General features: G+C 46.8%; 1 protein-coding gene and 1 pseudogene across 1 annotated transcript; one reads left to right on the forward strand and one right to left on the reverse strand.

The window, feature by feature from the left end:
- Positions 1-664: 664 nt before the first annotated feature.
- LOC119784714 lies at positions 665-5,473 on the reverse strand (annotated as a pseudogene).
- A 5,686-nt stretch (positions 5,474-11,159) lies between these two features.
- LOC119784742 lies at positions 11,160-14,546 on the forward strand. The gene is made up of 4 exons (XM_038286947.1): positions 11,160-11,463; positions 11,582-11,673; positions 12,048-12,866; positions 14,523-14,546. Exons 1-4 carry the CDS (start codon positions 11,160-11,162, stop codon positions 14,544-14,546), a joined length of 1,239 nt encoding a protein of 412 aa, XP_038142875.1.
- Positions 14,547-15,694: the final 1,148 nt, after the last annotated feature.

Below are 15,694 nucleotides of genomic sequence, written 5' to 3' on the forward strand. Positions count from 1 at the left end.
CTAAAACAGGCTGTCCTGTCCACATAAGCTCTTAAAGCTCTCACTGGACATAAGCAATGAAGCTTCTGCTCATCTGCTGAAGAGAAAGGGGGTGGATGGAATGCCAGCAATTCCACCATCGAACACCTATATGCTGAATCCAACACCTTCGGCACAAAAGCCGGGTTGGGTCTCAAGCACACCTTAGAGAGCCTGGGTGCCCACTGTAAACAGGCCGGACTAACTGAAAGTGCATGCAACTCACTCACCCTCTTAGCCGTAGCCAACGCTAAGAGCAGGGCAGTTTTCAATGAAAGGAACTTTAAGCCAACACCCTCCAAAGGTTCAAATGGGTGATGACAGAGGGCATCCAACACCAGAGAGAGATCCCATAATGGCACCAGAGGCTTAGAAACTGGTAACTTACGTCGGGCCCCTCTCATAAAACGACACACTAAGGGGTGCTTCCCCACAGGTTTATCACCCAACCCTACATGACAAGCAGAGATTGCGGCTAAATAAACCTTAATTGTTGAAAAAGCCTTACCCTTCTCCAACAAGCTCTGCAGAAAGCAGAGCACGTCCCCCACTGAACACTGAAAAGGAATGGTCTGTTTTTCCTCACACCATTCCTCAAACACTCGCCATTTACCACTGTAAAGATAGCGAGTAGATGAAGCCCTAGCATTCTGTATGGTGTCGATCACCTCTGGGGGGAGGCCTGTTGCATTTAAATTCCACCTTTCACGGGCCAGGCCCAGAGAGCCAGGTGATCTGGGTGTGGATGATAAATCTCCCCTTGAGCCTGAGACAGCAGGTCCCTTCGAACGGGGAGGGGCCATGGTTCGGCTGACAGGACTTGGATTATCTCTGCCACCCAGGGCTTCGATGGCCACCAGGGAGCCACCAGAATCAAAGACAGCCCCTGTTCCCTCACTCTGACTAGAGTTGGGGATATCAGGCTGAGAGGAGGGAAAGCATAAAGCAACGCGTCTGGACATGGGTGCGCCAGCGCGTCCATACCCAGTGGAGCGTCTGGGTCTGACAGGGAGAAAAACAGCGGGCAATGAGTGTTTTCCCATGAGGCGAAGAGATCTACGGCAGCCCGTCCGTATCTCTGCCAGATCTGCTCCACCACCTGTGGATGCAGCTTCCATTCCCCATAGAGAGGGTTCCCTCTGGATAAAAGATCGGCCCCTCTGTTCAGAATTCCCGCTACGTGCGTTGCTCTGAGCGACAGAACTCTGGTGCTGCTCCACATAATTATGTCCCTGGCCAGTCTGTGTAACTGCAGGGACCTGGTGCCGCCCTGACGGTTGATATACCGTATTTTCACGACTATAAGGCGCACTTAAACGTCTTTTTTTTCCCTCAAAATGTGCGGTGCGCCCTATGGTGCGGTGCGCCTTATGTGTGTTGTAACTGCGACTTTTGAGACCACCTCATTGAGGAGATGATGAAAGAGTGGCTGAATGTAAGGAGACCAGGTGTTTTTTTTCCACCCCTCACCATCGCTGTTAATATGTAACTCCATGCGTGCCCATCTCACAGCTGATGTGAAAAACATGGGGAAACAAATTAACGCTGCTCGACATCGGTGTGAACCGGACCCAGCAGGTGCAGCAGAAGCAGCGTGTTTACATGCAAAGTCAATGGTTGACGCGCATATAGGTGCAGCAAAAGGTCCCGCAGCGCATTTTGGTGCAGCACGTCGGGAGCATTTAAGCATCTGAAGCGCCGCCAACGCGCTGCTGCTGCTCAGATGGAAAAATTGAAGTTTTGCTGCTGGACGCGCCGCATCAACCAATCAGAGAAGCTGATCTGGGAGCTGCCAGCGAGACAGACAGCGCTCTGATGACATATGATATTAACGCAAATGGAAAAGGCTGGATGGATGCGTGGCTGAGGCAGGTGTATGTGAGAAGACTAGGTGGTTTTTTCCACGCATCACCATCGCTGCGTGCCCATCTCACAGCCGATGTGAAAAAAAGGTGAATCAAATGAACGCTGTGCTCGCCGTTATCCCGGGGGTCTGACAAAGGAGCTTCAACCGCTCGACATCGGTGTGAAGCAGCCGTTCGAAGTAAGGCTGCGAGCGGCGTGGGAGCGATGGATGACCGACGGAGACCACAGTTTCAGGATAAGAAGGCAGCGCCGGGCAGATTACGCCACAGTTTGCGGATGGATTGTAGATGCTTGGACTAAAGTGTCTGCTGGCTCTGTTGTTCAAGCTTTCGCAAAAGCCGGCATTATTTCTGAGGAGCTGCGCTGCACGGAAAGTGACTGACAGCGAAGAAGGGGAAACTGGCATGTCTGATTTAGCGCAGCTGTTTTATTCAGAAACAGAGGAAAATGACTTTGATGGGTTTGATTAATACTTTGTAATAAATACATGAATAAAGCACAATCATACTCAGTTTTGCTCCCGCTGTATTTTTCTACCTGAAAACTTAATTCAACAGCAGCCCCGGCGCATCTCCTCCTCTTCACCGCGGCTGCTGGCAGGTGTTTTTTCATCTAAATAATCTAAATCTTGCAGCTATATTTGCTGTGATCAGTGGGAATAAAGTAGTTTTAATATGTTTTTAAGTGAGAAAGTCCACCTGAAAACTTAATAATTGCAGTCAGTTCATCCAGATTATCTATTTCTGTCGGAGGCGCTCAGACCCCCACATACCAGCGGTGCGCCGACAGGAGAAATCCTTTCGTTCACCGCGGCTGCTGGCAGGTGTTTTTCATCTAAATAATCTAAATCTTGCAGCTATATTTGCTGTGATCAGTGGGAATAAAGTAGTTTTAATATGTTTTTAAGTGAGAAAGTCCACCTGAAAACTTAATAATTGCAGTCAGTTCATCCAGATTATCTATTTCTGTCGGAGGCGTTCAGACCCCCACATACCAGCGGTGCGCTGACAGCAGAAATCCTTTCATCAGCAGCCTCTAGGCTGGGCAGCATCCAGGTTCACCGCGGCTGCTGGCAGGTGTTTTTCATCTAAATAATTTTAGCTGCAGGCACCAGGATACCGGCAATAAAAGCGAACATATTCCGTCAGCAGGTTTCAGGATTTTAAGTTAATTTAGGAGTGACCACAGCGCTGTGTCATCTGCGATGTGTCTGTCTCACGGCCAGCTGCCAGGTTTGATTAATACTTTGTAATAAATACATGAATAAAGCACAGTCATACTCAGTTTTGCCCCCGCTGTATTTTTAAATACGCAGTAGAGGTATTTAAAGGTAGTAGAGGACTTGTACCTGTATATAAAAAACGCGCCCTATAGTCCGGTGCGCCTTATGTGTGTGTTAAATACAGAAATGGGACACATAACTGAGAGTGCGCCTTTTAGTCCGGTGCGCCTTATGGTCATGAAAATACGGTAAGCCACCACAGTGGAGTTGTCGGTCTTTACCAAGACGTGGCGACCCATCACATATGGCATGAAGTGCTTCAGAGCTAGGAACACTGCGTGCAGTTCCAGCATGTTGATGTGAAGCCGCCTCATTCTCGGCGACCATATGCCATTCACCGCTCTGCCCATCATAGTTGCGCCCCAACCTGTCAGGGAAGCATCGGTTGTCATGGTAACCCTGGATGCTACGGTCCCCAGCGGGACGCCCGACGTGAGAACCGTCGGGTCTCTCCAGGGCTGAAGAGCCGCCACGCATGTCTGTGTCACTTTTACTCTGCGGCACAGATGACGGCGGGGACAGAGTCGCAGCGAGGCGACCCACCGCTGAAAGTCCCTCATCATCAGAAGCCCCAGATGGACCACTGAAATCACGGATGCCATAAGACCGAGGAGCCGCAGGCATAGTCTGAATGTAACGACGTTTCCCAACTGAAAACGCGTCATGCACTGGGTGAATGACAGGATTCTCCCCTCTGATAGTGTGACACGATAAGAGAGGGAGTTTATTTTGAGACCCAAATACTTGCACGGGAGTCATGCGACTTTTGGCTTGATTTATCCTGAACCCGAGGTTGATGAGGTGGTTGATCACTGCCAGGGAGTCGCTGACTGCCTGCTCGCTTGACCGAGAGCAGATTAGATAATCGTCTATGTACGAAAATATTCTGATCCCGCGCGTCCTCAGAGGGGACAGCGCCGCCTCCACACACTTGCTGAACACCCTCGGGGCTAATGACAGCCCGAACGGGATGGTCTGAAACTCGTAGGCTGCGCTCTGATAAGCGAACCTGAGAAACTTTCTGTGTGGGGGGTAAATGGAGATGTGAAAATAGGCGTCCGCGAGGTCGATGGTTACAAACCAATCCCCCGGACGGATGGAACGGCACAGTGCTTTGTGTGTGAGCATCCTGAATGTATATCTGCGTAAGTGTCTGTTTAACACACGCAGATCCAGAATGGGGCGTAGTGATACGCCGTCTTTCTTTGGAATGAGAAAATAGCGCGAGTAGAAGCCCTGACGAACCTCCTCGTCCGGTACAACTCTGATCGCTTTTTTCTCTAACAGGGATGCTATTTCGTCTTTCAGGACGTGAGCTGAATCCCCGGTTGGCAACCGAGGAGAGCACTCCGTTGAATCTCGGAGGTCTCGTGGCAAACTGCAGTCTGTAACCCTTGGAGATTGTATGCAAAACCCATGGAGAGACAGCGCATGCGCGCCACTGATCTGCCCGAGCAGAGAGAGGAGAAGCGTCGCTGCTGAGTGACGTCATCCCCTCTGCACTGCTGCGCTCGGCTCTGTTGTAAAGAGCGCGAGCTCCCTCTGCTGGGCGCAGAGGGGAGTGGCAGAGAGCCATTTGTGTTAATTTTTTTCTTTTTTGTGGGGGGCTTTCTGCCCTTGGCAACATGCCTGGCTGCAGAAAAGCTGTATTTATTTTCTCTAATTCCCCCTGAACAACACTTTGTAACATGGGGCACAGCTGAGTGCTTGGTGACACTGATAACGTGCTGTGGAGTGTTTTGTGACACTGTGTCCTCCACCCCAAAATGTCTTCTCTCTGAACGTGAGAGGGAGAATTTAACATGCCTCCTGGTGAACTGGGAACTACAGGAGCATCTGAATCCTGGACAGAGAAGTTTGCCCTGGTGCCTGGAAACCTTCTCTTCAGAGGGGAGATGGTTAACAGTGGGGTTAGGTTGCCCGCTTTTTCTTGCTCTCCCCAGGGTGGGATGGACGATTTTTTGCAGCGGCCGCTGCAAAAGAGTGCTTCCCCCATGGTCTTGGGTTCTCCGCTTTGCTTTGCTGGGTGGATTGTGTGGCAGGTCTCCTTGAAGGCTTGGCTCCACCTTGCCGTACTCTCACTGCAGCAGCCGCAAACCCAGGTCTGGGTCCCTGTGGGGGGGTTTGGCTGGGCTTACGAGGCAAACAAAGGTTAAAAGCCTCTCCCTCCTGTTTTCTGAGGTTACTCGTCTCCCTCATCTTCTCCAAGGAGGGGCCAAATAGACCTTTTGTCGGGTCATAGGGCGCATCCATGATCTCGGCCTTCTGGGAATCACTCAGGCCTGACAGGTTTAACCATAGGCCTCTTTCCCCTGAGACAGCCAGACCCATGACCCGGCCACAACCTTGAACAGCACCTCTAGAGGAGCGCAAGATGAGATCGTTCACCACACAGATCTCATCCCATAGACTGGGGTTAGGTGTCCCCGAGTCCAGTTGGCGCCCCATCTCCTCCAAGATTTCACCTTGGTACGCAGACAGCAGTGTAACCGCGTTAAGTGAGCACACTGACTGACCCGCATATCTGTACATCCTTTGGTAAATGGAGGCTGTGAGGCGGTCCATTTTACCTGGGAGCGAGATGTTTGAGGATGCTGAAACCGATCTGCGGTTAGGGTGGAGGTGGTAAGCCACTGAAGGCTCTACAGCTGGGGGTTCGGCCAGCCCCAGCTCACCCATGCCCTGTATCTCCAGCTTAGAGAAGCCCTTGGTGGGAAGCTTACTCTTAAATGGGCTGGACCAGAAACGGCTCATTTCTCTCATGCAAGCGGGAACGGCTGGTAAAAGTTGCTTTGCTGGTGGTAAAGCTGGTGGAAGCCTTTTACCGTCGTACAGGTCCCGTTCTGCTCCTTCTGAATCCTGCGCTGCAGGCCAGGGGATGTTCAGCTTTAAAGCCGCCCGTCTGCACACATCGTACAGATCACTATCCCCCGGGGAGGTGACTTCTGCCCCGCTTGGAGGCCTGGAGTGATGACCCGGGAAGGTCGAGTCCTCCTCCTCCTCCTCCATGTCCTCCAGTTCCAGGAGGTCGGAGTTAGCGTCACCCTCCGTTTCGTCGATGTCTGCCTCGAGTTTCCCACTGTCCATAAGGCCCTCAAACAGAGGAGGCATGGACGGGTACTCCTCTTCCATCACGTCCGCCCAGCTCTTAGAGGCTAGCGGCGGATGGTTTTCACCCGTCGCCGCAACGGCTGCAGGTGAGGAGAAGCAAGGGTCCTGGCTGTTAGCGACAGCCACCCTAAGCCGCCTCTCCAGGATCCTTTCCGGCATCGACGCGCAGTGCTGGCATCCCTGAGGGTCCGCCAGTGATGCCTGAGCGTGCTTAGCGCTCATACATGCTATACACATCGGATGAGGGTCCCGCCCAGAGATAGATGCCCCGCATGACGCTGGACACGGGCGGGATACAACCTCTTTCGCCTTCGGTTCCGAACCTTTGGCAGGGGTAGGAGCCGCAGACATGACTGTGGTTAAACACGGAGCTCGTCGCTACACGTTAGCTCTTTACTGATATAAAGTCCGTTCGCCACAACCCGTTAACCGGACTCTTATGCTAGCGATACACTGCTAGCCAAAAACCAAGCCCACCTTTACGTGTTAGCTCGGCTGACACAAGCGCTCTCTATTCCGTTAATTAAAACGGAGTAGATACAGGGACAGCTCGCCTTTACGCGGTCACCGCTCCCAGCGTTTGTGTTCCAGAAAGTGCTTCTGCTGAAGCGCTTACTCAGCACGGTACAGGCCTGTCCTGGTCCTGCGTTCAGCGACGTTTTCCTTTACGGAACACCTGAGAACAGTTAAACAGGTCCAAGCTAACCTGAGCGCGCTGAGGGAGCTTAGTTGTAGTCTTCACACGGGAAGAAAGCGAGAATGAGTTGAGGCGGGTAGGTTGGCCGTGATCTAGCTGGTGGGTGGAGCCACGGACACGGCTCAACCTGTCTGTCTCAGACAGACGTGATGTCATTGGAGCTTCCGTAGTTGGTCACGCCAAGGCGATTCCCATAGTGAAACACCGAGCGAAGTTAGAAAAAGAATCTAGAGACACAAAAAGCAAACAGGCAAAGTTGATGTAGTAGTCAAAAGACAAAAACTACAAAAACATGGGGGTAAAATTCTTTTAGGAGACCACATGTTGGCATGGCAGAAGCTCAGGTGGGTGATATAGTCCTCTTGACACCCAGTAGCGAGACCAAAAGTTGTAGACTCCTCCCTACACTAAGTACCAGGAGAAGAAGCTACCACGACCCACCTAAACCCAGTAATGTGAACAGGTGCGGGAGCTTCCTCCAGAAGTCCATGGAAGTGTCCAGATGCTGCAGCCTTATATTGATTCCCCAAACCCTTTTATTGTCTCCTCCAATAGAGGAGAATAGTTCCGAAAGAACATTTCTCAGAGACTTTTGATGAGGGGAGCAGAGCAGAAACTCCCGCAGATCTGCCTGATTTTCGTCAGTTTCCGACAATTTGCAACCCGTGCTTGTCCGCGTTTTTCGTGCCACAAATTGTCGGAAACGGACCCTGACGTATGTGGAGAGCGATCAGCTGTACTAATGGCCCTAATTAGCATATGAATGCAGCAAACCCGCGTGGCTGGCCAGGTCTGGCTTGAATAATCTACTCAGTATTGGCTGAAACCACTATTCTCAAACAAATGAAATCGCTCGTGATTGGCAGCAAAACCACACGTGGCCACGCCAGGCTTTAATTTTCTTACTGAGTATTGGACGGAACCACTTCTTTTTAAACAAGTAAAGTCGCTCGTGATTGGTTGGCATATATATATATATATATTTACATATAAATTTACACATATATATTTATTTATATATATATATATATATATATATATATATATATATATATATATATATATTTATTTATATATATATATATATACACTATATTGCCAAAAGTATTTGCTCACCCATCCAAATTATTGGAATCAGGTGTTCCAATCACTTCCATGGCCACAGGTGTATAAATTCAAGCACATAGGCATGCAGACTGTTTTTACAAACATTTGTGAAAGAATGGGTCGCTCTCAGGAGCTCAGTGAATTCCAGCGTGGAACTGTGATAGGATGCCACCTGTGCAACAAATCCAGTCGTGAAATTTCCTCGCTCCTAAATATTCCACAGTCAACTGTCAGCTGTATTATAAGAAAATGGAAGTGTTTGGGAACGACAGCAACTCAGCCACGAAGTGGTAGGCCACGTAAACTGACGGAGCGGGGTCAGCGGATGCTGACGCGCATAGTGCGAAGAGGTCGCCAACTTTCTGCAGAGTCAATCACTACAGACCTCCAAACTTCATGTGGCCTTCAGATTAGCTCAAGAACAGTGCGCAGAGAGCTTCATGGAATGGGTTTCCATGGTCGAGCAGCTGCATCCAAGCCATACATCACCAAGTGCAATGCAAAGCGTCGGATGCGGTGGTGTAAAGCACGCCGCCACTGGACTCTAGAGCAGTGGAGACGCGTTCTCTGGAGTGACGAATCGCGCTTCTCCATCTGGCAATCTGATGGACGGGTCTGGGTTTGGCGGTTGCCAGGAGAACGGTACTTGTCTGACTGCATTGTGCCAAGTGTAAAGTTTGGTGGAGGGGGGATTATGGTGTGGGGTTGTTTTTCAGGAGCTGGGCTTGGCCCCTTAGTTCCAGTGAAAGGAACTCTGAATGCTTCAGCATACCAAGACATTTTGGACAATTCCATGCTCCCAACTTTGTGGGAACAGTTTGGAGCTGGCCCCTTCCTCTTCCAACATGACTGTGCACCAGTGCACAAAGCAAGGTCCATAAAGACATGGATGACAGATTCTGGTGTGGATGAACTTGACTGGCCTGCACAGAGTCCTGACCTCAACCCGATAGAACACCTTTGGGATGAATTAGAGCGGAGACTGAGAGCCAGGCCTTCTCGTCCAACATCAGTGTGCGACCTCACAAATGCGCTTCTGGAAGAATGGTCAAAAATTCCCATAAACACACTCCTAAACCTTGTGGACAGCCTTCCCAGAAGAGTTGAAGCTGTTCTAGCTGCAAAGGGTGGACCGACGTCATATTGAACCCTATGGATTAGGAACGGGATGTCACTTAAGCTCATATGTGAGTCAAGGCAGGTGAGCAAATACTTTTGGCAATATAGTGTATATATATTTATTCATATATATATATATATATATATTTATTCATATATATTTATTCATTCATATGGTGTGTATTTATGTTATCCTACACTACTACACACTATACAAGAAATGAACATTTGCCAGGAAGCTGTTTATGCAAACAAAGAGCTTTATTGAAAACACACACACACACAACTATATACAACGCGTCTCCAAACACATGCGTTACAAAAAATTACAAGTCCGTGAACGGTCCGTTTGCTTCCTCGGGGTTGGAGGTAACAGGCAGCATTCCCTCCGAGGCAGGTCCGATGTGCAGACGCCTGCTGTGTGTGGCCCTGTACTTCGGCATCGCTTCTAACCGGGACTGCAGCTTAACACAGAGTTCAGTGAGATCCGGCCTACGAAGTGGCGGCGACCGTACAACCCATCCAGAGACACCCCCGACGACGCCATCTTCTTCGTCGGACATGAGGTCGACGGTGGCGGACTTCCAGAGTTCCGCTTCCTCATCTGCCAGCACACTCTGCCTCGCTTTCAGCAGCTGAAAAAAAAAAAACAATGAATCAGCGCACTGCGTATGGACACAACACCTCTATCAATGCACCTGAAAAATAGTCACCAAATAAAGTCTTACCCTCTTTCTTCTGGCCCGACTCAGAGCAGATAGCCTCCGCACGCAGCGTGTTGGCTGGCTGCGTATATCTGAAGCTCCTGCGTACCGTCTCATAATACGTCTTACAGGCAGCTGGAAAACAATTAAATGAGAGTGGTATGAATAAAAAATCAAACGCAAGTCACAGTAACAAGGACGGATAAAACATTAAAACAAGTCACTTACACACAATGTCGTCCTTATCAACATCTGGACTTGCCGAGATGGCTCCGAGCAAATAGGAGGTCACCGCCTCATTGTGAGGCGCCAGTAGTCTGTGAAAAAAAAAAAGGACAGCTATGGTCGGTATTTATCCGTATCCATTTCCTTTTACCGCAGAATGAAAGCATATTCTTTAAATCTTACCCTTGCTCCGGTTCATAGCGCCTGCAATTAGTCTCCGAGTTGTGAAGACGGCGTACTGCTTCCTGTGTATCACAAAAAATACACTTTAATAAAGCATGTTCTTGCAAGGGTACTGTTAGCCGTAGCTAGGCTGCTTTTAGCTTACCTAGCTAGGCTAGGTTGTCTTTAGCTTGCCTAGCTAAGCTAGGCTGCTTTTAGCATAGCTACCAGTAATCGAACATATATTTACCGCTAGCTTTACCCGTCTTCTCTTCCTCGAGTTCGTATAGCCCGCAAAGTTGCTGGACTGCAGAGCCGCCATCTTGTCCTCTATGGACTGCAACCTGGAGTGCATCGAATTCTCCAGCTGAGTGAGCCGCTCATTCATGTCGGCAGTATGCTGGGTAAGCTGACGAGACAGTCCGCTGATAGCAATCAGCAGTTTCTTCTCGTCAGTCTGCGGACTGGCCGAAAGCTGTGGACTACAAGCAGTTGGAGGCGAGTTGAACGGGAGACGTCGTGCAGCCATTGTTCACGTAACAAAAAAATACAAACACGGTAACTGGAGATGAAGTTCTTCTGAGTATAGTAACACAAACATGTCTGCTTATATGCTGGTCTCGCGAGTAGTCGTAGTGCACAAAAGCTCACACGTGATTGGACGATGGGGCCGAAGGCTCATCAGGCCTCTCCAATCACATACGACATCATTGTTATACGGAAGGACTCGCGAGAAGAGCTCGCGTCGCTCCATTCTGGAAGGTGGCGGTAATGCACCTATAAATTGTTTGCCAACCGCCATTACAAAACAGAGGAAGAAGAAGAAGAGCTCCCGTCTATAATGTAAACAAAGCTAGTCAGTTGAAAGATGGAAGCTCTAACAACGAGGAAAAGACCTCGGCGCTTCTGTGAACATTGCGACACTACACTCTCTAATACACAGTATTACGACCACAGAAAGCTCTATTTCAAAAATGGAGTTTGGGAGAAAAAACACAAAAGGACTAGGTCAGATAACGCACCGAGCCTGTTGCTATCCAGTCATGACCCAACCGGCAGGAGTTATGTTCAGCCTGGAGTTGGAGAGATTGACGAAGGTGAAATGCAGTCCGAGGACCCAGAAAAAGAAGTGATGGAAGAAATGCACCCGGGGACTGACGGTTCCGACAACGGTGAGCACCACAATTGTTACTGTCTATTAAAATGTGGTTGCTTCTCGCGGTTATGGGTATTGTAATAATTAAATATGAAAATCGCATTATAATGCATGTTGCATGGGTTGTTTTCCAGACGAAACCGCAGATGACCAAAGCATTCATCTTTTCCTGGACTCCAGTGATTCAGAGTCAGTGCAAGATGATGAAGACATCTCCTGTTATGTGGTAAGGCATGAAATTACCTTTGCAGGTTTGCAGGTTTGGAAGTAGGTTTACTTCTTTAAAGAGTATACAAATGCAGTGACTTTTTTTTTTACTCACTCAGTGTTCCTCATAAGTAGGTTAACAATGATCTGTCAGATAATTTGCTTTAAATATTTCTGTATAAATTTCAAAACCCTCCATGGCTGCATCTTAATAATTCTAATGATTACACTTCTTTTTAACTTTAAGATTAAGTTCAAAGATTTACAACTTTTGGTTGTAAATCTTGGAAGAGATTTTAATTAATCATAACTGTTATTCAAAACAAATAACAGAGTAGTATGAGTATGGTCATTGCATGCAATTTCTAATGTGCCTACTTTTCGTTTGCATAGGATGAGTATGAAGAGGACGAAGTTGTGGAAAGCCTTGATGAGGAGCTGAGTGAAGCCTATCCTCACATACAAGATGGGGAGGGGCATGGAAGTGATCAGTCCACAAGTGAAAAACCAGAAGACTTGTTGATGAAAATTCTGGCCATGATGCTTTTGTCATGGCAAGCTACCTTCAAGATTTCTGACAATGCCATCACATCACTTCTTCCGTGCATCAAACGTTTCATATGGATACTTGGACATGTCATGTGTGCCAGTCCCCTCACTGCCTTTGCAAGCAATATTCCAAAGACTTTATTCTCCTTGAGGAAATGGACTGGTGTCCTCCGTGACAACTTCTTACAGTATGTGGTTTGTCCAAAATGTATGACAGTATACATGCTTACTGAAACCTACGAGCTCAAACGCGATGGCACAAAGGTTTGTAAGACTTGTGGTCACATACCATTCTACAATCACCCACAGCTGAAGTCTACCTTAAGGAAGAAATGTGGCTCTGCCTTGCTAAGAAAGGCAAAATCTTCTTGCGGTAAAGAGTATTTAACTCCAATCCGTTCTTACTGTTACAAGAGTGTTATACAGTCTCTGGAAGAACTTGTTAAAAGACCTGGATTTGAAGAGAAATGTGAAGAATGGAGAAAGCGGAAAATACCTGAGGGTGTGTTAGCAGACGTGTATGATGGACAAGTATGGCAGGATTACCAGTATGTGAATGGAGAGCCTTTTTTAGCAGAGCCAAATAATTTGGCCTTGATGCTGAATGTGGACTGGTTCCAACCTTTCAAAGATGCACCATATTCAGTTGGAGCCATCTACTTGGTAATTTTGAATCTACCTCGTGAAGACCGTTTTAAGGAAGAAAATATGATTCTCGTTGGACTCATACCTGGACCAAAAGAGCCATCACTACATATCAATGCTTTCTTAGACCCCTTAGTTGATGAGCTTCAACAACTTTGGCATGGCATGATTCTGGAAGACAGCTCGTTGTTAGGACATCAGGTTTACAGAGCAGCCCTGCTTTGTCTTTCACCAGATATCCCCGCAACTCGAAAATGTGGAGGCTTTGTTGGACATGGAGCATACAGAGGTAATTTAAATATCAATATTAAATATTACATCAACATTAATCATTGAATCAGTAAAATCAATATGTAAATGTTTACATTGTTTATGTTTGAATGGATAGCAGTTGGTCTGTTTCATCAAATTCTGAAATATTGAGGTGTATGTAACATATTTCATTTTACTTACATTTGCAGGATGCCACAAGTGTTTAAAGACTTTCAACAAGAAAGGATTTGGTGAAAAAATGGACTACTCAGGATTTGAACGGTCTTCATGGGAGCCACGCATGTCGAAGGATCACACACACTATGCTGGATTATCCAAACGGGCAAAGACGAGAGCAGAGCAGAAAATAATGGAGCGGAAGTATGGAGCTAGATGGTCAGAACTTTTCCGCTTGAGTTACTATGATGCCATCAGATTTGTCGTCATTGATCCAATGCACAACCTTCTCCTTGGTACGGCAAGACATGTATTCAGACTGTGGACAGAACTAGGAATTTTAACAACTAAAGGCCTTGATGAACTTCAAGCTAGAGTGGAAAACATCAAAGTACCTTATGAGGTTGGAAGAATTCCCTTACGGATTTCATCTGGCTTTTGGATTTACAGCAGATCAGTGGAAAAACTGGACAACCATTTACTCACTGTTTTGTCTGAAAGGGCTTATCGACAACAGACACTATGACATGTGGTTTGACTTTGTGCAGGCTTGTATCATACTCTGCTCCAGAGTCATATCAATCAATAGACTGGAAGTAGCAGATGGATACCTGCAGACTTTTCTCTCCAAATTTGTCAAACTGTTTGGCCCATTGCGCTGCACCCCCAACATGCATCTACATCTCCATTTGAAAGAATGCATGTTGGATTATGGACCAGTTTATTCTTTTTGGTGTTTCTCATTTGAGCGTTTTAATGGAATACTGGGAAAGTTTAATCACAACAATAGGACAATTGAAGTACAGATTATGAGGCAATTTCAGCAGAGCCAACAGCTTCATATGCCATGGACATGTGAATATGGTGCAGACTTTGCCAGTATTTTAGGAAGACAAATGGTTGGGACTTTGTCATGCAATGACACAGCTGATATGCTTTATGTGAAGCACAGTGTTTTGGTGTCAGCAGAACGACTTTTCTTTGAAAACTGTGCAGTGGTGCCTCTGTCTCCATTCCACCAGACAATCTTGGATGTGTCTGACAGACGTGCAATGTTGACAATGTATCATCAGATGTACCCTTGTGTCACTGATGTTGACTGTTTTGCCATGACATGCAAACGGGTAACATATATGAATGTAACTTACTCAATCGATGGATCTAGAGCAGAAAGGTCAGCATATGTATGTGCTAAGTGGTGTGGAAACACTAACAGTTTTGAGGATCCCATCCTTGACCCTCTAGCAGAACTACGACCAGCCATTATAAAGCAGTTTATTGTTGTTAATGTTGTGTCAAAGGGTACTGCATTTAAACATGTTATTGCACAAGTTTCCTGGCTTCATCCCCATCCGGACAGACATTTTTATGGAAAGCCAATAGAAGTTTGGGGCTTGCAGGGAACAGACACGTCATACCCAGCATCATTTCTGCCAGTTGAGCGCATTGCAAGAAGATGTGTGGTTAATACATCCTCTGTGCATTTAAGTAAGACCAAAGAAAAAGTCACAGTAGTCATGCCACTATGCACAGTAGTTGAGCTCTAGGAGACTGTGATCTCTACAGACCCCTCATTCTGATTCTAATGTTGTTTTTTCATTTTACCAACTGATTCTGATTAAAACTAATTTTTGAAATAAATTATTTTGTGTATTTTTTTTACATAACATTTGCATACACAGTAATCTAGCGTACTTTAATTAAATAAATCAATTCAAGCTAAAATGTAAGAGTCTATAATTAGGCTATACTGAGCCTGATCTATTTCTACCATCTATTTGGGGGATATTTATTGCCACACTTTGGGCCACTTAATACCAATTTAGCATGCTGACCTATGTCCTTATGACCACAGTGTACCAATCTTCTGATGGCTACTTCCAGCAGGATAATGCGCCATGTTATAAAGTGAATCATCTCAGAATCATTTCTTGAAACTTTTCCACTTAAGTAATTGTGAATTGAGCATATTGACAGACAACATTTTATTTTTTATCTTAAATGCAATTTTTTTTAAAAATAATTACTGCTCTAAATGTATTGCTCTGTCAGCTAAAGATCTGTTTTGGTCTCTATACTTTAATTAAATAAATCAATTCAAGCTAAAATGTAAGAGGCTATACTGAGCCTGATCTCTTTGTATCAGAGATTTTCTTACCTTTTACAAAAATGTCACTTGGGGTAAAACCCCCCCCTGCAACCCTGATTTGCATTTGTATAGCTCACAGCATGTTCATTTACATGTTAAAGCCTCCCCTAGAATTCCATGGGGGGGAGGCATGGGGGGAACACTGCCTAAGAAATTCCACGTCAATTTCTGACAATTTACGGGAGTTTTCGGCGAAGCCTGCAAATTGCCGTAAACTGCCGCTAACCTGAAGTTCCACGACAATCTACAGTGCCGTATATTGACGAAA

Source organism: Cyprinodon tularosa, unplaced genomic scaffold (genome assembly GCF_016077235.1).
Source record: "Cyprinodon tularosa strain WSP-4 unplaced genomic scaffold, ASM1607723v1 ctg232, whole genome shotgun sequence".
Lineage (NCBI taxonomy): Eukaryota > Metazoa > Chordata > Actinopteri > Cyprinodontiformes > Cyprinodontidae > Cyprinodon > Cyprinodon tularosa.